This window comes from Diabrotica virgifera, chromosome 8, assembly GCF_917563875.1.
Source record: "Diabrotica virgifera virgifera chromosome 8, PGI_DIABVI_V3a".
Taxonomy (NCBI): domain Eukaryota; kingdom Metazoa; phylum Arthropoda; class Insecta; order Coleoptera; family Chrysomelidae; genus Diabrotica; species Diabrotica virgifera.
In genome coordinates, this window is record NC_065450.1 from 163,082,744 (window position 1) to 163,108,960 (window position 26,217).

General features: G+C 32.3%; 1 protein-coding gene across 3 annotated transcripts in view; it reads left to right on the forward strand.

The window, feature by feature from the left end:
• Positions 1–26,217, forward strand: part of LOC126889805 (maternal protein exuperantia) — a 44,829-nt gene that overhangs the window by 16,515 nt on the left and 2,097 nt on the right. For all 3 annotated transcript variants that reach the window (XM_050658451.1, XM_050658448.1, XM_050658450.1), the window contains exons 4-5: positions 3,901–4,089; positions 11,038–11,359. In XM_050658451.1, coding sequence (XP_050514408.1) covers positions 3,901–4,089; positions 11,038–11,346 — 498 coding nt within the window. In that variant the 3' untranslated portion in view covers positions 11,347–11,359. The remainder of the gene's footprint in view (positions 1–3,900; positions 4,090–11,037; positions 11,360–26,217) is intronic.

Sequence of the window (26,217 nt, forward strand, 5' to 3'; positions counted from 1 at the left end):
TTTTATGGATAGGATGGAGTCTCCAACGGGATCGATGTCATCTGCGTATGCTAGTAATAGCTTGGGACCTTGAACCGATAGCAGTTCTGTTTTTATTTCGGCCGACCTCATGGCTTTGTCTAATACAAGGTTAAAAAGTAGTGGAGAAAACGCATCACCCTGTTTTGAGTTCACTGTTGATTTCAAAGCTGCCAGACAGTTTATTATTTACATGTACTTTAAATATTCCACCCTCCATACAGACTTTGGTCATCCGAATGAGTTTCTTTGGTATTGAGAACTCCGCCATGGCATTCCATACTTGGCTTCTTTCTTCGCATATCTATCATATGCCTGTCAAGTCTATGAAGAGATTGTGTATGTGTCTGTTATACTCCCATCCATTTTCTAGAAGCTGTCTCGGTGTGAATAGTTGATCTGTTGTTGATCCGTTTCCCCTAATACCGGCGTGATATTCTCCTATTGTGCGTCCCACCTTGACTTTACAGCACAGGTTCTTATGACAAACAGTGATGCCAAATTTTATCAGAAACCGGTTTTAAGCAAACATACTTTTTTCTATAGGATAACTATTAATAACTTAGAAATTAATATTTTTGACATTTTGTGGCTGTCAGGGGTTCTAAAACATTTTTTTGTTTTCGAAAATTACCTTTATGTGAACAAAATAAAAATAATTTTGTATAAAACATTTATATAATAATGTATTTAAGCGCATAAATATGTTAAACCTTAATAAATACGTAGGTACCTACAGAAATAATTAAAATACATTTAAACTATATATTTTAGCTTCTTTCTATAATCCCGTCCTCCTCACTTTCACTGCCACTGTCGTAGGGTGTAAACACATTAAAATGACATTAATTTCATCTTGGAAATCAGTCATTAAGAATATAACAATAAACGGCAATTAGGATCCAATTTTTCCAAATAAGCAATGAGTTACTCAATACAATGTTAGTAATAATTTTAAGCTTATTTAATATTCTTTGTTATAATTTACTTTCTGACCATCAAAATAATTATACTTTATTTATTCTCAACTGTAGGACCTGGTAGGACAATATAAAACTTACTTAAACTTGACTGACAATCTATTTTATTTTTTTCTTGATATTACTTTAGAACTGTCTATACTGTCAATACATAAATTAACAACCATAGAACAACATCCACTTTTAATGTTGAATATTCTAACATTCTTAACCAAAAAAAAGTTATTACGCATATCGATTATAAAATTGCTGATTACTTTTCTAAAATGATCATCACTCACAAAAAAAAACAATAAAAAATATTGTTTTACTTGACTGTAACGGGTTAGTTTTAATTTAACATTTTCAGGGGCCTACATTTTTAGGACCTTGGTAATGTCCGATTGAAAATTCGTTTGAAGAAAATCGGCATCGCCGCGCTAAAAACTCTCATAAGGATTGTATTGCCGTAGGTTCGTGTACTGTTAAGTCAAGGTGGGACAGACTATAGGACATTTTCAGCATAAGGCGTTTGTGAGGCATACTGCTAAGAATGATTTTTGAGAGGATTTTATATGCCGTGTTTAGGAGTGAAATTCCTCTGTAATTAGCTCATTTTGTTTTGTCCCCCTTTTTTGTGGATGGGTACTATGATGTTTTCCTTCCATCTTGCTGGTATCCTTTCTCCTAATCAGGGTTGGCAAAAACCAAGGTTTTTCAAAAAAAACCAAAAAACAGGTTTTTTGGTTTGAACCAGGTTTATTTGGTTTAACCAGGTTTATTTGATACAAAGTATAATAAGTCTAAATATTTTCAAAATGAGTAAATTGTTTTATAAACTAATAGTACTAAACAATGAAAAAAATTATTAAGACAACTTTAATTTTTATTTATACACACAAAATTAATATAACAAAAAAAACAGAATTTATTTATCCTAATTTTCTTCATTTGCGGCAGCTGTATTAAAAACATTAAATAAAAACACCAGTTTGGAGGCTCAATAAAAAACCAGGTTTTTTTGAAGTTATACTTCTTTACGATCGAGAGTGAAATTTTATAATACCGGGCGCATGCGCACACAGACAGTATGTATTTCGTTGCTAATCTTTCAAGATATGTATGTATCAGCGCTGTGAGCGCAAATAAGTCATATTATATCATATAAAAGGATATATTAGTGTTTTTAGTAAATGTATTATTTATTATAATTTTTGTGTCTTTGGATTTGTCTTCCTTGGAAATAAGATATTTTATAATAATATGTAGTAAGTATATTTAAAGTATTTTTGTATACTTCACTTGGTCAGTATGTATGAGAAATCTTATAACCTGTCAAAGTAAAAGGGATATAGCTCAGTGGTAGAGCGTGTCACCGGAGATCAAGAGGTCCCGGGTTCAAATCCCGGACGATTCATATTCTTTTTATTTATATTTTTGGTATCGTTTTAATAAAAAGATTTTAAAAGTGGTAGGTAAAGAAAGTTAGTTTAATATTTAAATAAAATACAAATAACCTGTTAAGTATATTAATTTCGTTGAAATCATAATAATAGAAGTATAACTTCTTACGTGCGTACAAAGTACACACATTCTTTTTTCTTAAAAAATTACCAGTTGGTTAACTGCCAACCCCGCTTTTACAGTCGGAAGAATGAAACAATACCCATGAACGATCACATCAATCACTTATTTTGTATTTGCTGTCTTTTTCTATAACAAACATTTGATATTTATAACAAACATTTGATATTTATAGAAAAAGACAGCAAATACAAAATAAGTGATTGATGTGATTGTTCATGGGTATTCTTTCATTTTTCCGACTGTAATCGAGATTCTTTCAATACAATTAAAGCTATCGCACTGGCAAATGTACCTGATTATTCTCTCATATCTGTTGTTTACTTATAACCATTGTTTCATATTTACGAAATCCTTGACAATTATGTTTATTGATATAGTTTTAAGTTGTATCTTACTTTATAATATCATGTCAATAAAAACATGTTAAAAATAAATTTAACTTATCTGTGTAGTAAAATTAGTTATCAAAATACTAGCATATTTATATTTACATTATTAGTTGGATAATGTTGCAATTTTCATTAAAATGTTACAAACTTTGATTAATTACTAACTAATGTATTTTTATCAAAAAGCTGAGTTGACATGTCGCCGGTATAAATGTTGGTTTAGATCAATAATAAACAACTGTATCACTAAAAAATTAATTTATGATAATCCCACTTGTACAATGTTTATCAGTCTATTGATTATTCATAATAATATTTAATTGTAGATAACAGTATCAGTCACCAATAATCCTCGAAATGAAATAATTTGTATCAAAATTTTATCATAAATTACCTAAATATAGGTACACGATTCGCCTCTTCTTTATCTTTTTCTTGTTCTCTGTACGCATATATTATGCTGGTTTGCAGTTTCAAGAGAACCCTAACAACTAAAAATTTTCGAATGAACAAAAATTTATTGAAAACGTTCCTCTTAACAACCTAGCTTATTGAATTAAAGAACGAGATCAACAATATCATTAATAATAAAATCATAATTTCATCATATTCATCACTGAATATGATTACACCATTCATCAACGGTCCATGAAATCTTCGATCTTGTCCAAATGATTTGGTTTTTGCTTTGTGCTGATATAGGTCTCTTCGTTACTATGTATTTAACACATTAACCGTCACACTAAAATTTTTTGTTTGTGCCTTCAGGTTCCACGTGCAGAATCTCAATGTTAATGTGAATTATAGAATTATATTTAACTCGCTGAGCGCCTGGGCCAAACAAGGCGCGAGTTAAATACAACTCGCGTGGCATTAAATGTGTTAACCTAAACCTATATATTATATTATAATTTACCTATAATATACTAATATATATTTTCTTACAGGTATTATTAGAAAGACAAAATACATTCCGGCCAGTGTTTGGAGCACTGTTACGGGCCAGTCGAACTGAGAGGCAGCACGCGAGCCATTTAAGGAGACTTTTGGCAGAGAACAACATTAATTATGACAAACTTAAAATCGCTTATGATTCTGACGCCAAGGATGGTTTGGAAAAAGTTATTAAGAGTGAGGTAATTAGAATATTTTACACAAATTCCAAGATGGTTTATACATTAAATCTTTTAAATTAGACTACATTCCAAAGTTCTGATAAATATTGAAAAAACATTTTGTATTTGTACATTCTTACCCATCAGTCCTGGCTGAGAAATCTCAGAGAATGGTTTGGATGCAGCTCAACTAAACTCTTTCAGGCTGTAGTGTCAAAAGTTAGAATAGCAAAGATGATTGCCAAACTTCGTCGCGGAGATGGCACGTAAAGAAGCCCATCAGTTTTGTCGATTTTAAAATATTGTGCCCTTACATTAGTGTTGGCTTATTTACTTTGTGTTGTAACAAAAATCTATGAAAACGCCACTAAAAATAAAGTGTACTTTATATTATCATTTAATATAATTATCATTTAAGCTTAGACAAGCACCAGGTCCAGGAATCATTAAACCTGAGCTTATTAACCCTTTCAGGACGGCACCTATTTGCGCTTGCAATGCCACAGACGGCAGTTTTTAGCTTGCGTTGTGGACGGATGGCACATACTATATCGGTCAGAATAAAAAAATTAACACATGCTTAATAACTGTTTATTAAATAAAAACATACATACTTTTTAATGTAAGGAATGTTTTATATATACAGTGATGAGCGCACTAATAACCGGCAAAATAACGCAAAAGATGGAAAACATATTAAGTTGTGAGATAAAGAGATGAACCTAGTGGAGGTGTTAAATTTAGCGATAGTAACTTATAGATTGACATATTGATTGTTTCCCACCTTTAGACACATCGGACGAGTTTGAGAAATGTCACTGTCATTGTCGTCGAGAAATGTCACTGTGACACTGTCACAGTGACAGTTTTAGTTGACATACTCCTCTACGTCTAAGGTGGGAAACAATCAATATAATGTCAACTTATATGTTACTATCGCTAAATTTAACAACTCTACTAGTTGTATTTCTTTTTATCTCGCAATTTAATATGTTTTCCATCTTTTGCGCTATTTTGCCGGTTATTAGCGCGCTCATCACTGTATAGCTTTTATTGAACAACGTTAAAAAAAGTTTTTTTATTTCTTGGTAGAAAAGTGCATTTTTTTTTAAATTTTCTGTAGTATGGTATGTCTTGGAAGCATGGAACTACACACAAACCTACATCACATTCTTTACACATTATGTATCTCGATACCTTGCGTTTTTTTTGTTTCTTTTGTATGCGAACACACAATACATCTGCTGGGGGCAGTTTTTGTCCTTTCGGTTACTGTAACAAATGAAGGAAAATGCTTTTCCTTCTGGATATATCCGCTGACGTGTTTCTGGGGTTTTTCACTTGATATTCATATCTGAAATTACTACTGCAATTTAATTACTACTAAAAAAACACGGGGCGACCGGAAATTTCAAGTAATCTATATGCTGCGTGCTCATCTTTCTCTCTAAGCCGAGGGTCACATATATCGGTCGGTGACTGATATAAACGACACTCATCTGTGTGGAAAATTAGCAACTCACGATATATCCGCCAGTCGTCTACCTGCCAATTTCATTTTAAAATTTTGGCTGATTAATCATGCACTGGTCTTTGAAGACGGGTAAACTTGGTGGCACATATATCGATCAGTTGTCTGTGTGGCAATTTTCTTTCTCGCTGATATATCGGTCAGCCGTCCTGAAAGTGTTAAATATGGCTGTACTAAATTTAGTCCTGTCGCCAGTAGGGGTACAACGGCCTCCTTAATTCAGATGGACTTACCCAAGTTTTCTTTATGTATTTTTACCCGTAAAACACGAATTTTTTGGGTAACAGTCGATCCGGATGTCGATAAGATTGTTATAAACAAAGAACTTGAGGAATCACATAACAGCGATTTTTCGCAAAACAAAACATGTTTTTGTATTCTTTGGGTCATTCTAAGCCAAAATTTATTTTACAAGTTTTTTCGTAGGATGCATAGTTTTCGATATAAACGCGGTTGAACTTTCAAAAAATCGAAAAATTGCAATTTTTGAACCCGAATAACTTTTGATTGAAAAATAAAATAGCAATTCTGCTTACCGCATTTGAAAGTCCAAGTAAAATTCTATCGGTTTTGATTATTTTCATTGCTAAAAATTATTTTTTTTTTTGTTAAACAAAGCTATAAACACATAGTGATTGAATGATGTTTTCAATGCATTTCTAATTTGAAATCGAACGAGTAGGCGCGCATACAGAATTTCTACGTATATTACGTCCATTAAAACGCATGCATTGGGCCCGGGAAACACTATGTGTTTATAGCTTTTTTTAACAAATAAAAACTTAATTTTTAGCAATGCAAATAATCAAAACCGATTGACTTGAACTTTCAAATGCAGTAAGCAGAATTGCTATTTTATTTTTTAATCAAAAGTTATTCCGGTTCAAAAATTGCACTTTTTCGATTTTTTGAAAGTTCAACCGCGTTTATCTCGAAAACTATGCGTCGTACGAAAAAACTTGTAAGATCATTTTTTGCTGAGATTCACCCAAAAAATACAAAAAAATGTTTTGTTTTGCGAAAAATCGCTGCTATGTAATTCCTCAAGTTCTTTGTTTATAACAATCTTCTCGACATCCGGATCAACTGTTACCCAAAAAATTCGTGTTCTACTGGTCAAAATACATAAAAAAAACTTGGGTAAGTCCATCTGAATTAAGGAGGCCGTTGTACCCCCTGGCGACAGGACTAATTGGTGGAAATATTTAAATACTTTTTCAAATCTGAATCGAGCAGAAACTCCGCAAGAATAACGCAATACATACCTGTATAACAACGATATACAAGAAAGGAACATGAAATAATGTCGGAAACAACTTTACCGATGAATGGTGAAAAATCTTATAGATGATGTTTTTCTGAAGCTATTTCTTTGTGGCATTTTTGCAATTAACTATTCTAAATGGTAAATAAGCCACAATTTAACTATAAACTGATAGATGGTATCTGCACAAAACAACTCCAACATTGCAGCTTCACAACCTGAAAATGAACAATAGACAACCTATTTACAATGAAAATACTAATCAAAAAGAGACAAGGAGGAAGTAGATATGTAACACATATGATATATACTGAGGAGCTATGGAGTAAAATGCAGAACATGAAAATAAAATCTTCGTTAATAAGATCAACCCAGAAGTGGTATTCAAATAATACAGTTTTTGGTAAAATAGAAACCAAACTAAGTAAAACATTCAATACTATGAAAAGGCTCTTCTTGGTTGTAAGGCCTTTGTACCATACCTTGTTTTGTTTTACTCTTAAACTCTGAAAGTCCTATTAGTAATCTTAGGATCTCTTTTGGTTCAAACCTCAATTGACCAGTGAGTTTCTGACTCGACTCACATTACATAGCACATTGCAATGGCATAGTATGTGTATGGCAGCTCTTCTTTCATTTCGCACTTTCTGCACCATGGTTCATTCACCTTACATAGTTTGTATATGTGGTTTCTTAAACGGCAATGTCCAGTCACCATTTCAGTTACCATTTTAATCTCTCGTTTATTAAGGTTTAATGATTTGAAATTCGCAGATGACATCGTCCTTATAGCCGATCGTATGGATGATGCAATTGGGACCGTGCAAGTTCATAAAAGCGACACCTGGTTTCATAGCTTGGCAACATTTTTCGCACTTTTAATTATATTGGCCAATTATATTAATCTGGTTGCTGGGTAATTGTCAAGGCCATAGTCCAAAACAAATTATAAGAAGAAAAATTAATATTAAGGTTATGTTTATAATACGTGATTTACTATGGAATCTCTAACGCGAGAATTTTACTGTCATCGTTGCATTTTTTGTCTTTTTAAAGACAGATCACATGCTATGATTTTTTTGTGACGGATATTCTTGAGTTGGGATTAATTTCATGTAATCGAATGAACTATCTTTTAATAAAGTCGTCCCAGGAACGCAACTCATAAATATTGGCGATATCATTAAAGTCTTCTACTTTAAAACGTATAATATACGTCTGAATTGCCAATATAAATGAGTCAGATTAAATAAATTATTAGAAGAATTTTTTTACTTAGAAACAACACTTTTGTTTAATTTAGTAGTATTTTGTATTTTGACAACGACACCCGATTTGGGCGTCGAAACGTTAATAAAATTATTTTTTCACTTTAATTGTGGCTTATTTCCCATCTAAATAGTTAGCCACTTCTGAACCTCGTTTTTCATATCATCTTTAGTGATGCCACAGAAAGGTTCTAGGCCTACAAAGATCTCTCCCGAGCCTTGTTTTTTCAACAGATCTGCTCGTTCATTCCTATGCACCCCTTCATGACCCAGCACCCACATTAAAGACACTTTATTGTCTTTTGCCGGGTTGTTGAGGTTTTTGCAGTTTCTCACCAGTATCAAATGAACTAAATGACTTAAACAAAACAAAAGTTTAATCTGAACGCCAAAACTCTTTTTCTTGTTCTTTTTATGGTATCTTAGCTGAGATAGTTACTTGCTTGCTCGACAAAAGTACACCAAATGTTCTATATGAAAAATATTGAGGCTTATATCTCTATTCTCCGTTTCAAACGTTAGAATCAGTATGGGTGTATATTGCAAGCAGATTTGCCATTCTGTGAATATTATCATAAATAAATCCTCCTTTAGTATTTCACAGCAGTTTTTTGAAGTTATACTTCTTTAGGCTAGATTGAGAGTAAAATTTTTCATAAATCTGCGCGCATGCGCACACAGACAGTATGACGTTTAGTTGCTAATCTTTCAAATTATGTATCAGCGAAAATAAGCCGTTAAAATAATATATTAGTGTTTTTTAGTAAATGTATTATTTATTATAATTATGTGTCTTTGGATTTGCCTTCCTTGGGCGGAAAATAATAAAACATTTATTTTTATATTTCACTTGTCACCGTGATTTGTAATAATTGTGTATATCTGAAACGTCAGTGACATGCGCCTCGATGGCCTGGTTGGTAGAGAATTGGACCAGAGATCGAGAAATCGCGAGATTGCGGGTTCAAATCCCGGATGATTCATACTTTTTTCTTTTTTTTTTAATATTTGGCATTGTTAAGTTTTGGTTAATTTTTGGTAATTATTGTTAATTTTTTGTATTGTAACTGTTCAGTATATTTATTTCGTTGAAATTATAAAATATAATAGAAGTATAACTTCTTACGTGCGTACAAAGTACACACACATTATTTTTTGTTTGGACTATAGTCATTCAGCCATTTCACAGCAGTTAATAGCGATAATCCTCTACAAGTACCTGCCTAATACTACCTTTGACAGTCATTGCTGTTTAGAGCGCAAAGTTGTCAACAAATTCTCATTTAGTTTGCAGTGGCCCTATTCTCCGTACACTGAATCACATTAATCTCATACGCTATAGTAGTCCAGGGTAATAAGGTTTCTTCCATGACACTTGAACAGCCAGGGTACTGAAGCGTTTTTTCGACAGGTAATACCTATAAGAGCAAATTGTAACTGTTTCCTGCGTAGGATCTGGCGGCCATTTTTATTTATAAACAATTAAGTGTCAAAAATGGCATTTTTCACTTTTTTTTTTCAAATCAATGGAAAACAGGGAAACTTATGGTTTTTTTAGTACAAATATCTTCGAGATTATGGAAAAAGCTTTAAAATGACGTATTACAAAGTTTGTTATACTCATTTATTGTTAATATAATTGCGAAAAAAGGTCGGAATTGCAAAAAAAATTATTTTCGCAATAACTGTTGTAAAAATTAGTGTACAGCTTTGAAATTTTTGTCAAATAATGGTTCTTTGGTGCTTAATATGTGATATAAATTTCAAAGCGATTCATTCGATTGTTTAAATTTTATTCAAATTGTTTATCCCAGAAAGAATTTTTTTCGCAATAACATAAGTCAGAAGAAAATGACGTTAGAACCATTCCACAGGTGTCGGATGAAAGAGCATGAGCTATATTTTCAACTTGGTTTAAAAAAAGTGAATAAAAAATGCATTTATTAGTAATAAATAATTATGCAAAAGTATCGTAAATCTTTCCTTATAAACTTGTTATTTTGTTAATATAAGAAATTATACATATTTATTACAATTTTTTATCAATTATGATATAGATAACATTACTTGGTATGTAGTTGTGCACTTAAAACAGGGTAAAAAAGTTAATTTTTTTGGAAAAAGTTATTCAAAAAGTTTGTAAAGAAAAATTGACGATACTTTTGCATAATTATTTATTACTTATAAATGCATTTTTTATTTACTTTTTTAAACCATGTTGAAAATGTAGCTCATGCTCTTTCATTTGACACCTGTGGAATGGTTCTAAGGTCATTTTTTTTTCTGACTTATGTTATTGCAAAAAAATGTTCTCTGGGATAAACAATTTGAATAAAATTTAAACAATTGAATGAATCGCTTTGAAATTTTTATCACATATTAAGCACCAAAGAACCCTCATTTATTTGACAAAAATTTCAAAGCTGTACACTAATTTTTATAACAGTTATTGAGAAAATATTTTTTTTGCAATTCCGACCTTTTTTCGCAATTATATTAACAATAAATAAGTATATCAAACTTTGTAATACGTCATTTTAAAGCTTTTTCCATAATCTCGAAGATATTTGTACTAAAAAAATCATAAGCTTCACTGTTTTCCGTTGATTTGAAAAAAAAAGGGAGAAATGCCATTTTTTGACAGTTAATTGTTTATAAATAAAAATGGCCGCCAGATCCTACGCAGAAAATAGTTAAAATTTGTTCCTATAGGTATTACCTGTCGAAAAAACGTTTCAGTACGCTGGCTGCTGAAGTGTCACGAACAGGGTATATTTTTGTCTTATTACCCTGGCCTATAGAGCACAACATAAGAATTAAATATTTGATTACGCATTTTAAAAAAGTGAACAAGATATACCTCGTAATTGTTTCACGTTTCTTATTAGTAAATATGTTTATTCTAGGTAGCAAATGCGAAGGATAAAGATCTGGAAGAGCTGTTGGATATCTTAGATCGTTTCTTTGATCCTGAAAAGAAAGCAATTCAGCCAAAACCTAAACCTAGCCCCCAACGTTATCCGTATGGTCGGCGGCCAAAATTCGTGAGGAACAAAAACAATTCACAGAGCAAGAACCCAAAAACAAACTCGACTGCAAACGACAATCCAACCGCCAGCGACGATTCTTCTCCTCGAAGCGAATCTGAACAACCTGCACAAGACGGGCCAGAAGTCACTTCACCCAAGGAAGAGAAGCCGGTGGAGGCTCAATGAGTGCCTTGAAGCAGTAAGTATTTCTGATTAATAGCATTGTACATATAGGGTGTCCCAAAAGTAGTGGAACAGTCAAATATTTCGCGAACTAAACATCGGATCGAAAAACTAAAAAATACGTGTTCAATCATTTTCAAAAATCTATCCAATTACACCAAACACCAATCCCGACTACACCCCCTGGAGGTGGGGTGGGAGGTAACTTTAAAATCTCAAATGGAAACCCCCCAGTTTTTCTTGCAAATTTGGATTTGTTACGTAAAAGTAGGCAACTTTTAATTATACATTTTTTCGAACTGTGGATAGATGGCGCTATAATTGGGAAAAACGATTTATCTTGATACCATAGGTAAATTCTAGAAACGGTCTAATATCTCACGAAGTACACTTCCAAATGAGAAACTAAAAAACAGACTAATGAGAAACTAAAAAAACTCTTTTTTGAAAACCTATGGAATAACACAAACATGACCCTCCAACCCACCCCCTGGAGGTGGGGTGGGGAGTAACTTTAAAATCTTAAATAGCAACCCCCACTTTTTATTGCAGATTCGGATTCGTCATAAAAAATTAAGCAACATTTATTCGAAACATTTTTTAAAATTTCTGATAGATGGCGCTAATAAATCGTATTTTTCCAATTAAAGCGCCATCTATTAACAATTCTAAAAAATGTTTCGAATAAATGTTGCTTAATTTTTAATGACGGATCCGAATCTATAATAAAAAGTGTGGGTTGCTATTTAAAATTTTAAAGTTACCCCTCACCCCACCTCCAGGGGTTGGGTTGGAGGGTCACGTTTGGTGTTATTCGAAAGGTTTTCGAAAAATATTAAAAATCTGATTTTTAGTTTCTCATTTGGAAGTGTATTTCGTGAGATATTTGACCGTTTCTATAATTTACCTATAGTATATGGATAAATCGTTTTTTCCAATTATAGCGCCATCTATCCACAGTTCGAAAAAATTTCTTGAATAAAAGTTGCTTACTATTACGTAACGAATTAAAACCTGCAAGAAAAACTGGGGGTTTCCATTTGAGATTTTAAAGTTACCCCCCACCCCACCTCCAGGGGGTGTAGTGGGGGTTGGTGTTTGGTGTCATTGGATAGATTTTTGAAAATTATTGAAGATACATTTTTCAGTTTTTCGATCCGATGTTTAGTTCGCGAAATATTCAACCGTTCCACTACTTTTGGGACACCTTGTATATCGCACGTTCCTAGGAAAAGTGTAATAAATCAAAATAAAAATTTTTCAGGAGAGTAAAAACAATTTTTGTCAATTTTAAAATGCTAATAGAAGAACCAGAAATGAATAATTTATATATTTGCAAATAGCGTCAAATAAAGATTAAATAATTCCTTAATCTGCCTAAATATTTTGTGAAACAGAACTGTTTTTGAGATAATGAGTGATTTAAAAAAAATTTGGTATGTTACAGTTTTCTTCGAAAAATCTCTTACTCGAAAAACACGAAACAAAAGTCTAAACTCTTCCAAACTAAACAGCAATAACTAAAAAATATTACACTTTTCGGCGGAAGTAAAGTAGAAATTATGGTAAATATTCCGATAATAAGAGTAGCAACTCGAAATGTTACACTTTTACCGGGAGAACGTGAAACTCGAGTTTACAACACTTTTAAATTAAAGAGTAATAATTACAATTATTACACTTTTGATAGGAAAATGCTGATGTACCTGTTCCGAGGAATAGAGATTATTGCGCGATCTAGGCAGTAACGATCTAACTTAAATTATTAAGTTTTCTTAGGGGATAATGCTTTAGATATTATATTCTCTTACTCAGAAAACACGAAACAAAAGTCTTCCAAACTAAACAGCAATAACTAAAAAATATTACACTTTTCGGCGGAAGTAAAGTAGAAATTATGGTAAATATTCCGATAATAAGAGTAGCAACTCAAAATGTTACACTTTTACCGGGAGAACGTGAAACTCGAGTTTACAACACTTTTAAATTAAACAGTAATAATTACAATTGTTACACTTTTATGATTAATTATTTATATGGGAAATAAGCCACAATTAAAATGAAAAAAATAATTTTATTAACGTTTCGACGCCCAAATCGGGTGCCGTTGTCAAAATACAAAATATTACTAAATAAACAAAAATGTTGTTGCTAAGCAAAAAAATTCTTCTAATAATTTATTTAATCTGACTCATTTATATTGGCAATTTAGACATATATTATACATTTTAAAGTAGAAGACTTTAAAATGATATTGCCAATATTTATGAGTTGCGTTCCTGGGACGACTTACTGAAAGATAGTCCATTCGATTACATGAAATCAACCCCAACTCAAGAATATCCGTCACAAAAAAATTATAGCATGTGATCTGTCTTTAAAAAGACAACCAAATGCAACGACAGTAAAATTCTCGCGTTAGAGACTTCATAGTAAATCACAAGGGAAAACCAGGAAAAAAACCCTGTGATACTATCCCGACATCGTAAGTATTTGGTCTTACATTTAATTTACTCTCAAAAAATAATACCAAATTCTGACTTGTAACATGTTTAAATTATAAATAATATTAATAATACTAGATATATAAGTAATACTAAAATATAAAATATGTACCAGCTCGATGTTATTGACTTACTAATCTTGGTATTTTCTTTCTTTTGACTTCCTCTTTCAGTATGGGCAACCACATCCTACTGCATTCTACCGAGGAATTTGCGACACAATTGGTTTCATTTAGTAGAATTAGAGCCGCTTCTTTGATTTTTCTCTTTTTACTATCTGATTCTTTCAGGACTATACTTGAATCTCTCCACTGAACTCTATGTTCATTATCCCATGCGTGTTGACATATTTGAGATCTATCAAATTCTCTATTTTTAATATAAGATTGATGTTCACTTATTCTAACGTCTAATGGTCTTGATGTCTCACCTAAATAAAATTGTTCGCATTCACAAGGTATTTTATAAATGCAATTCTTTGTTCTTTCTTGATCATTGTTAGGTTTAGTTTTAGATAGAATAGATCTCAATGTGTTTGTTGTTTTGAATGTTGTTGAAATGTTGAATTTATTTCCTATTGTTTTAAGTTTCTCGGATAGTCCTTTTATATATGGTATTGATATTTTCCTCGTATTATTTCTTGTGAATGTTGTAGGATCCCGTTCTAGGATCCCGTTCTTAGAATTCTGTTACACTTTTGATAGGAAAATGCTGATGTACCTGTTTAGAGGAATAGAGATTATTGTGCCATCTAGGCAATAACGATCTAACTTAAATTATTAAAGTTTTCTTAGGGGATAGTGCTTTAGATATTATATTATCCATTCCTGTAGAAAAGTGAAGATAGAAAAAAATTTAATTTACTACACTTTTCTTCAGAACGTGCGATATGATATGATTCAAATGTAAATCCGTATTTCTAGTATGACAGTGTTATTGTCACCACTTTCATAAATAAAATTATAAATGTATTTATAAAATACCTTGTCTAAATCCGTTGCACTTCATGAATGACACTTCTACATTGTTACACGGCAACCAATTGCTTAGCAAATTCATGACGACTGCTAACTTATTTTGATTTGTATACCTCATTCTCAATTAAATAAAATTCGTAGAAAGAAAATTTAAGTGTATTACTCAAAAAACAATTTACATTAATTGAATCTGTGAGAAGAGAAAGCGGAAATCCATTATAAGTATGAAGATGCACTGTTTTGTAGAGAAACCAGACATATCTTCGTACTAACAATGCTTGTTAGTGCGCTCTACAAAATGGTGAGTCTTCATACTTACAATGGATTTCTGTCGAAATGTCAAAAATGCCTATTTATAAACATGTCCGCGTTCTCTTCTCACCGATTCAATTATCATTGAAATAAGAGACAATTTTGACATTTCTCTTCAAAAACTCAATTAGGTACTATACTCCATTCCACGAATATACGACTCTCTTGGATTATCGCGACAACGAATATTTTACTGTGCAAAATATGAAGAACGAAAGTAAATTGAAAATTATATTCTTGTTTATTGGAGTAATTATTATAGCAAAATACTTTCGTACTTCTTATGTTGCACACTAAAGTATTCGTTGTCGCGATAATCCAAAACAGTCGTATATTTGTGGAATACACCATACTGTTCTCGAAGTGTCAACTTTCTGTGTTTATATACTTTTTATGACAATCAAGACTTCTTTAGTTTAATGGCCTCCATCTACCTGGGTATTTTGCCAGGATGTCCCAGACTTTTCAAGACATTTTGAGACTTTGATATCTCAAAAATTCTAGATTTTTAATACAGTAAAAACCTCCGTTAACCGAAACATCGTTTAACCCAGTGGTTCCCAACCTTTTTCCCATGATCGCCCCCTTTAGACAGGTTTCACCAGTTGTGAACACTAGTCGCCCCCCCCCCCCCCCAATTAAATATAACAATATCCATGAGACTGAAGAGCTGCCGTAAGTAATTACCTTTAGAAAGCCAGCGGACTTCCGTATGTAGTAGTAATATATTAAATATCTCATCATTTTCTTCACAAAGTGTACGAAATATTCGATCATTCTTTGGTTTGATTTAATTTTATTTACTGCATCTATGACAAGACGACCAATCTATTTTGGCCGTTCGCTTTTTGTTCGAGTCTGATCAGCAGAGTCGGTACCTACTTTCATCATTCTTATCCCACTTATATAAATTACCTTTAGAAAGCCAGCGGACTTCCGTATGTAGTAGTAATATATTAAATATCTCATCATTTTCTTCACAAAGTGTACGAAATATTCGATCATTCTTTGGTTTGATTTAATTTTATTTATTGCATCTATGACAAGACGACCAATCTATTTTGGCCGTTCGCTTTTTGTTCGAGTCTGATCAGCAGAGTCGGTACCTACTTTCATCATTCTTATCCCACTTATATATCTCTTTCTCTTTTGTGCAGATGTTTGCACAATACGAAAGTTTGATCGAAGGAAAATGCAGAATTTATTATAATGTATTACTTACCTATATAATTAAATTGTATCATGATTAATAGCACTCTGTTACTAGACGAGATGTTTGTATTATTATTACCTACATTGGTATACCTACATATATTTACTTTTTATTATCCTATGGATATCCAATCAAAAGTATTGTATTTTTTCTCAATTACCAATTTCTCGTTTCCCGGATGCTAATCGCCCCCTTTTCTCTATTGCCCCCCCCATATGACCCCCTTTGCTCTATCGCCCCCCTGAAAATTTCAAATCGCCCTCAGGGGGGCATTTGCCCCCGGTTGGGAATCACTGGTTTAACCGAAACGCCTGACAGTTTCAATAATTTCGTCAAAAAAGTAAATTTTTATCGCAAAACGGAAACAATTCGATGTTAATTTGTCAACATCGTAAACATAACTTTAATACACAACTAAATAATATACAAAAATGCGTTTGCCAACTTTGACCACGAATTCTATGTTATTTGATACAAGAAGAATAAGAAAACTTATTTTTCTTATTTTTAACCGAAATTCTGGTTATCCGAAACGGCTTCTCCCCCAATTATTTCGGTTAACGGAGGTTTTACTGTACTTCTTTTCCGTCAAGAGACTTTTTCTATATGGAATAAATCTTACAGTATTGTCGGGACACTGCTCCTTCATTTATATTATTCGCCTTGAATAACTGGTCTATCAGGGAGTGACTGAAACCAACAGTTCCATGCTATGGAGGCAAACTCTTGATATGAACTGCCTTGTGTTTACTTCTAGCTGAAAACTGGAACTAATAGGTTGAATCGTTTATTATCTACAGGTTGATGTACAGGCCCTCCCAGTTTCATTGAAGCTTCGGACAAAGTCCTTTCTTACGTTTGGGATTATACAGTGAGCCCGTAAAGATTGGAATAAATTCATTTTCTCGAGAATGGACAATTTTGGAAAAAATCCCGAAACAGGTCGATTTTTATTTTTAAATTACGACTTTTTGGCATAATATATTATCATATTCATACTAGTAACGTCACCCATTTGGGCGTGATGACGTCATCGATGATTTTTTTAAATGAGACTAGGGGTGGTGTCATAGCTCATTTGAAAGGTAATTCAATTCTCTATTCAGTAATATAAACATTAACATAATTATTTATACAGGGTGTCCAAAAATTTTTTTTTAATTAAATTTATTGACATAAAAAGAAGAATCTGTGTAATTTATTTAATTCAAAATACATTTTACTGCTACCAGAGAACAGGAAAAAATTTTTATTGGACAAATAAAAAATATGGTTTTTTGCAAATTCAATATTAAAGCGGCCACCCACCTGCCTCTTGACAATTTGAGCATTTAATTTAAGCGAAAAGCAATAATTTTTTTTAAGTGAACATTTTTTCTGTTTTCTGAGAGCAGTAAAATGTATTCTGAATAGGGAACTTGCACATTTTTTTTTTGTTACATAATAATGTTCAGTTTTGTTTAAAAATGAGATTTCCAAAATTTCACGCTTTAAAAACTCGTAATAACTTAGAAATACATATTTAAAGTCTTCTGCGGTATAAAATAGTTCATACGACCCGTGACGTCACATAGTTTTACATTAGTTATTATTATGGTTATATTTCGCTGTGTCTAGGTACACTCTAACGTGTACGCAAATAAAAAAGTTAGGTACACGTGAATTAAACTTGATCAAGCCAGTGACTTCATTATTTAACGTGCGCAGTGACTGTATATTTTGGTACATGCTATTTTGATATGTTTAGTGTTTGTTTGATAGAAAAATACTTGTTAAGGGAAGGGAAGCAGAACTATTTAGATGTTTCAAACTTAATTGTAATAAATCAATGTATATATAAAAGTATATATTTAGGTTAGCAAAATAAATATATGTATTTAGTTGATATGACACGTACAAAATATTGCTAAAATAATTTTTATACATAAGTTAATTATTATAATCAACTATTCTAAATGGGAAATAAGCCACAATTTTACTAAAAAAATGATTTTATTAACGTTTCGACGTCCAAATCGGATGTCATTGTGAAAATACAAAAATTAGTCAGATTAGATAAATTATTAGAAAAAGCTTTTTACTAAGAAACACCATTTTTGTTTAATTTAATAATATTTTGTATTTTGACAACGACGTCCGATTTAGACGTCGAAACGTTAATAAAATCATTTTTTGGTTAAATTGTGGCTTAGTTCCCATTTAGAATAGTTGATTACAAAAATGCCACAAGGATAATAGCTTCAGAACAAGTTAATTATTATTGTGAAAGCTTTAGGTCTTCTTTTTATTTTAATCTTTTACGGTAATACATGCTATTTCTTTTATAACTAAAAAAAATATATATTAATTTATAGTCTCTTATCTTTTTCGTACTGTTTTAAAATGTTCTTAAACTCATTAAAAGAACTAAATAATTGTCCACACTCCGTAGTTAATTTAAAAACAAACGCTAAACAAATAAAAAATAAGAAATCACTGACACTAACTTTTTTATTTGCGTACACGGTAACGTATACCTAGACACAACCTTATATTTAGGTATATTCTTCTCCTTCTTTAGTTTATTGGCCTCCACCTACTTGGGTATTTGGCAAGCTCATCGTCGTGGAATAAGTCAAAAATATTTATATTCTAATGACATTTATCGTATGTCATTGTAATAATATATACCAGTTTGTTAAAATTGTAGTTTTATACTGTTTTTGAAGGAAAGGAACGAAGGTTTACTATTGAAAATAAAACCATTTTGTAAAAGTACGAATTTTTCTATGAATAGTTCAAACGGTCAAAAACACTTGTACCGTCACATAAATGTATTTTCTACTGACGTTTATAACATCTAATTTAAAATTCTGTTTACTTTATTGAAAAAATGTAAATGTAAAACCAAGTGACGTCACGAAGCGTTTTGGACCACCTGTTTTAATTTGAATTTTTAATCGTCTTTAGGGGTCAAACGAAAGACAAACAAAACTTTTTCATCTTTGATACATGTTTTAAATTATGTTGTGTTGTGATTTATAACATTTTTTTCGAATTTAAAAATTTATGCAAGTTCCCTATTAAATAAATTACATATGTTCTTCTTTTTAATTATAATTATGTTAATGTTTATACTACTGAATAGGGAATTGAATTACCTTTCAAACGAGCTATCACACGACCCTTATTCTCATTTAAAAAAATCATCGATGACGTCATCACGCCCAAATGGGTGATGCCACTAATATTATATTATATATGCCAAAAAGTCGTAATTTAAAAATTGACCTGTTTCGGGATTTTTTTTTCCAAAATCGTCCATTCTCGAGAAAATTAATTTATTCCAACCTTTACTTGCTCACTGTATAAACATACTGGGTTACCTCTTTTGAAAGTTGCCCCAGTAGCAGGCATGTGGAGCGTGGCCTTGGCCTGGTCACTTTGAAGCTTTATACTCATACAAGACAATTCATAGACTTTTTCTGGTTTTTATTTAAAATTTTCGAGATAATATGTCAGGGATGAATGCTTCTTTGTAGAAAGGCAATCTTCCAAAAATAAGATCTTGAGGTAGGTATAGTTTGTCAAACATAGGAAACAGTTTGAACATCTTACAATCGCCAGGCGTTATGGCGATTGTGAGACTTTTAAACTCTTTCCTACGTTTGACAAACTGTAGCTTCATTTTTCTTCCATTGAACATTATCGGTGTAGAATAACTAGGCGCTTAATAGAGGAATTAAAGTATCTCAATATTTTTTATTTATCAGTGACGGACATTGAAAGGTAAGTTAGGATTTTCATTCACTCTTGCCATCATTCTGATTGTAAATTTCATCCTCTTGATACGATGTGTGTTATGAATGCTTCTGCTGCTGTAGTTGCTTCTTGATTATGAAAGAGTGCAGAATCCATTGCGACCATTAACCCTCGTAAGGCGGTGCTTAGATTGTTACGTAAACAACGGTGCGGGGTGCAATTGCACCCCATCCGTATATCCATTTTTTATATGTAAACGTTGGGGAAATTGATTTGAAAGATAATTAGAACTTGTATATTATACTATGAGACATAATTTTACAAACAAGGTAATTATTTCTTGTCTAAAAAAAATAATTATCGTTGCAAGACAAACACATGAAATTTTTTACAGAGTAAGCAACACAAAGTTTTTACACAAAATACAGTTATGCCGGGACTTACGGTCTTTTTTCTCTGACATAAGTAACACCGATCTTGTCCCGTAGCTCTGTAGCTCCAGGTGGAACAACAGAAATGCCCAATTTAGGATAATATGAAATTTTCACCATTTGCACTCTACACTCATTTTTTCCAAAAAAAAACGTAAACGCAGATTTTAAATGCTGTAATGGGTGGAATAAAATAAATAATGGGTTAAATGGATAAAAATAAAAAAAACGAGATTTGGGGTGGAATTGCACCCCGCACCGCCTTACGAGGGTTAAGTACTGGTTTTCTCTCTCTCTCTCTCATCAGAAGTGGATCGAGAATATCCACTGCAAGTTGTTCAATAGCTCTCCAGAAAGATATTGTGCCATTTTACCACGACTTCAGGACATTTCAATCTTCTGCATGTCAGGATTAATTGATTCAGTAAAGTCATATGTCGAATTCTGGCATGTGTTCTTTCGACTCCTTTAATATACCTTTAATATGTGATTTTGACAGTATCAATTGTTGAAATGTACTTACTCCATCGGGACTTTCCTAAATCGGATATAATAGACCATTAAAAAGATCAAATATTCCCAGTGAGCCCAGTACATCTTTATAGTTCCACTGTATTTGGTTATTTCCTGCCAAATAGATCTTACTCCATTTTAAGCCATTCTCGTATTTAAGTCGTTAACTACTTAAAGGGACGCGAGTAGGTACGTGTACTTTAAGTTTGCCGAGTAAGTTCGTTGTTGATCCAACCGCTTTGAAGTCTTGCTCGTAGCTCGTACGTGTATCACTGCTTCGAGCCGCGAGCCGTCATTTTATTGCGTTAAGCTACGCCTATATTTTTGCTAATCACGCAAATTGCCTATAAGTAATTGAATCGTTTATTGTTGAAAGGACAAGTTACATTTTATAAGTTTTGAGAAAACTTAAAAAACTATCCTAAATTATTTTTGATTATTTGTTTTTGAGTAAACCTAATCAAATATTGCTCAGTAGTTACATTAGAGTAAAGCAAGGTCATTTTATCTTTTTGTTTTTGAATAATTGTTATTTTTGTGCAGGTCGTCCCTTGACGACATCGCAATGCAGTGGAGTACGCTTGCCGTGTGTCACGGTTATCGAGTCGAGTAAGTCAGCGATCTTTAAAATCTGTCTGTGTGTCTGTCACCTACTTAAGTCTTCATTTTACTCTTTAAGGTTTTCCAGGGAAGTTTGATCATGATCTTCTTGTTTAACTGTGGTCATCTGGAGACTTCTTTGATTACATTCTCTTTTTCTTCAAGCTTACATTATCTTTTCTTCAAGCTTACATTATCTTTTCTTCAAGCTTACACTGGTTTTGAACCTGTAATTCGTTCAAACCATCTTGGAATTCTTGTTTATTCGTTTAATACATTCTGCACAATGGCAGCTATGTACGCATTTGATCCCGCTTGGCGGCGCTAGTGTAGTTGGAGGTCAGCGTTTTGACAATTCGTGAAGTTTGTATATGGTGTTTTTGATTACGATTTAACAAATAATAAATGATGGCCGAAAATACAGATCTTGGGCTGTTTGTGCGTTGAAAACGAATTGAGGAGAAGGAATGCGAGGGTTACTGGAAAAAAGGAAGCTCTTATCGCATGATAAACTATATTAATCATCGTCTCAATGTTTTATTTCTATAGCTCGGAGGGTATAGATCTGAGGGTATTTATTTGGTATTGACTCACTCCCCCCACGAGTCTAGTGTGCATATGATATCTGCCTTACTTTTTCATCAATTTAAAATTCTCAAGTAAGTGCGCTCAGCATTAATTTTTGTATTTATCTCATTTAAAAATTTGATATTTTCAAAATATGGCCGCCATGACAGTTGCGCATTTGGGGTATATTTGGTTTAAGCATGGGTTGAGCGCCGTTAATTCTGCAATGTTGCCTTATTTAAAAAAATTATAATTTCTTATAGAAATATATAATGTGTTAATTTAATTAAGTATAATTATTTGGGTGTTTGTCTAGGTGAAAAGCGACCTTAAATTTAAGGTGAAATTAAAAAAAATTAGGGTTAGGTTTGATCAGGTTATGTTTTAGTCATTAAAGAATATTTGAATGGTACTAGCATTGTTTAGGAAAGGACACTTTCTAGGTCACTTTAATTTTCAGTTATTAACTTGTTTATATTATTTTTGATTAGGTTAGGTTTGATCAGGTTATGTTTTAGTCATTTTAAAGCATATTTTAAAGATAATATGTCACTTAAATTTTCAGTTATTAACTTGTTTTAGTCACCAAAAAATATTGAAAACTTGAGAATTATTTCAAATTATTATTTCACATTTTTCTATATTATTTCAAATATAATTTTTTTTATATTTTCACTTCATAAAATGTGATTGTAGATGTGGCAACAGTGTGAATGTATATAAAATTGCATATCTTAATCCGTGCGTTTAAAATAAATTTTGATCTGAATTTTATAGTGAAGTATTCTATTTTTTACAGTCGAATCTAGGGGCAATACGTAATCTGTTTCAACAAATTTTTTATTGCAGATAGGTACTTGCATTTATTGTCATATATTTTTCCCTGTACATATTTATCCCTTTTTATTGCTACAATCCACTTTTTTCTCATCAGAATATCTTTGGGAAACCTGTGTCCTGATGTCCTCGATGAGCACAAATGCACAGCACAACATTGAGGGATTTTATACTCTTAAGTTTAATTCACACAGCGAAACAAATATGCAATATTTACTTAGAAATAGATCGATTTGAAGTGTTGACGTAAGTTTAGGTGACCTCCAACTACAAGAGCGCCACCTACGTTGAGCTTTCCAGATTAGCTGCCATTGACACCTGTTCTCTCAACTTTTTTATTTCATTTGTACTAATCGCTAGTTGTTCCCTTAAATGTGCAACTTCAGATTCTAGAATATCCCTTTCTTTTCTGTGGTCAGTTATAAGAAATCGAGTACTTAGAGACCTACATCTGCTATTACACTTGCGATCATAAAAAGCGGGTCACTCGATGAATTATTCAAGTTAGATGTCTCGAATTTTCTAAACTTGTCCGATTTGAGTGATTTTTTTAGTATTTTATAGCCTTATTCTTTAACAATATCACTATAATAATATTGTTGCTAGACAGGTAAATTGTCATTGTATACCGGGTGTAACAATCGTAGTGTTCATTCCTCAAAGTTCGGAACACCCTGTGGAATGTTTTAGCATAGATAAAATATTGAAATTAAAACTCGATTGTAGCCTTAGGCTTTCTTAACATTTTCTTTTTTGATTTATTTGTTTATGTTGGACAATAAAAAAGTTAGGCACGTTAATAACTAGCCATGTTCTTCATCAATACAGGGTGTTTCTAAATAAGTGCGACAAACTTTAAGGGGTGAAAAAATAATGTCAGTTTGCTTTATAAATGCAAATGCCTCGTTTCCGAGATACGGGATGTTGAAGTTTTTCTTACAAACTGATTATTTATTTATTGCTCTAAAACCCGTAGAGATATGCAAATAAAATTTGGTAGGTTTTAAGAGGCAGTCATTGTGCATTTTTTGACATACAATTAATAATTATATATTCACCATTGGCGTGCATACGGGTATAAACATTTTAGATACATCCCGTATGCACGCCAATGGTGAATATGAAATTCTATATGAATATGAAATGCGCCATAACTACCTCTTAACACCTACCAAATTTCATTTGCATATCGGAAGCGGTTTTGGAGCAATAAATAAATCGTCAGTTTGTAAGAAAAAATTCAACATCCCGTATCTCGAAACCGAATAATTTGCAGCCATACGTTTATAAAATAAACGGTCATTATTTTTTCATGCAGAATTACCCCTTAAAGTTTGTCGCGTTTATTTAGAAACACCCTGTATTGATGAAGAACATGGTTAGTTGTTAACGCGCCTAACTTTTTATTATTATCCAACATCAACCAATAAAGCAAAAAAGAAAATGTTAAGAAAGCCTAAGGCTACAATCGAGTTTTAATTTCAATATTTTATCGATGCTAAAACATTCCACATGCTGTTCCGAGCTTTGAGGAATAAACACACTATGAGTGATAAACCCGGTATACAATGACAATTTACCTGTCTAGCAACAATATTATTATAGTGATATTGTTAAAGAATAAGGCTATAAAATACTAAAAAAATCACTCAAATCGGACAACAGGTTTAGAAAATTCGAGACATCTAACTTGAATAATTCATCGAGTGACCCGCTTTTTATAATCGCAAGTGTATTTCTAGTAGAACTGTATGACAGGCTTCTGGGTGTCAATCTAGGCGATTCTGAGCTCAATGTTTGGTGCTTCTTTCATTGGATGTGATCCGCTTCTGTAATTTTTTTGCAAATGCCGTATTCTTCCTTTTGTTGAAGATTTTCTGAAATTTTTAATACCTGGATAAAATAGTTTGTTGGTTATCTGCGGTAGTGACTTCCTCAGTTGCAATTTTTCAGCATTTACGTCTTGGACAAATAAATTTAAAATAATAACCGTATAAAGGATTTACAAAAAGGACATTGCCAGTACCTGTACATAATATTCAAGCTTGTTAGTCTATTCGCAACATAAGTGGTCCCGTGGGAAATTCTAGCTCGTCTTGATTTAATGGTGGTATTATAGGTTTTTGGGTCGGTGAATCCAATGGAAGTGGTCTGGTTGTCCTAATATTGTCCGTTTAATTGTTATTAACAAATTATGGTAAAATTAGGTATTTTCAAGGTATTATTAGAAGCCCTGTAAATAGATTGATAGTGTTAAGGTCTTCTCTGGTGTGTTTTTGGTCGCTGAATCGAATGAGACTAGTCACGATTACTCAAAATATTTTGTTAATAACAAAATAATTGTTTATTCGCAGAAAAGGTCGAAATAATAAGCGATCTACAAGTTTTTAGTCTTTTTCGTAGTATTTTTATACGCTAAATCGATTGCCACTGGTCGTTATAGCTTAAACCACGTTCCGACTTTGTTATTAATAAATTATTGCAAAAATACCTGTTTTTGGCACGTGTACTAGTACTCAGGGTCTTTGCTCTAAATTAAAAAAAAAACATCTTGGATTGACATGAAATGTGGCATAGACATGTCTAAGAAAACGAGTGATATTGTGCCGATGTGTGCTTTTAAACTGGGGGTGAGTTTCACCCCTTCCGAGGGGTGAAAACAGATACCTTTAAAATAAGTCCGGAAGTGGATAAACTGAATTCTAAGCAACGTTGTTTGTTCTATAGAGTTTTTCACTAAGTCAATATATTTCGAGTTATTTGCGAGTAAATAACTCGAAATTTTTCAACAAGAAAACCACGTTTTTAGACGGTTTTTCGCAGATAGAAGTAAGTATTTTTCAAAACAAAATATCTAAACCAATAGATAGACTATAAAAAAGTGAAATAAATGGTGTAGGTATGTGTGAGGTCTCTAGGCCCATTAGAAGCGGAGTTGTAGCTAATGAACAACAGGTTCATATTCGTCAAATTCCATATCAAATATTTCAACATAAAATAACCAAAAAATTAAACACGTTTTGAGGAAAACTTTTTCAACGTTTTTGAAAAAAGCTGTATTTTTGATTTTTAAAAAGTCTCTAGTATCAAAAATGAGCAAGTTACGCTCAAAATAAAGATGGTCCCTTTTAGTAAACAAAAATCAGGAAAATCGCCCCCTAATTAGCATCTCAAATGAA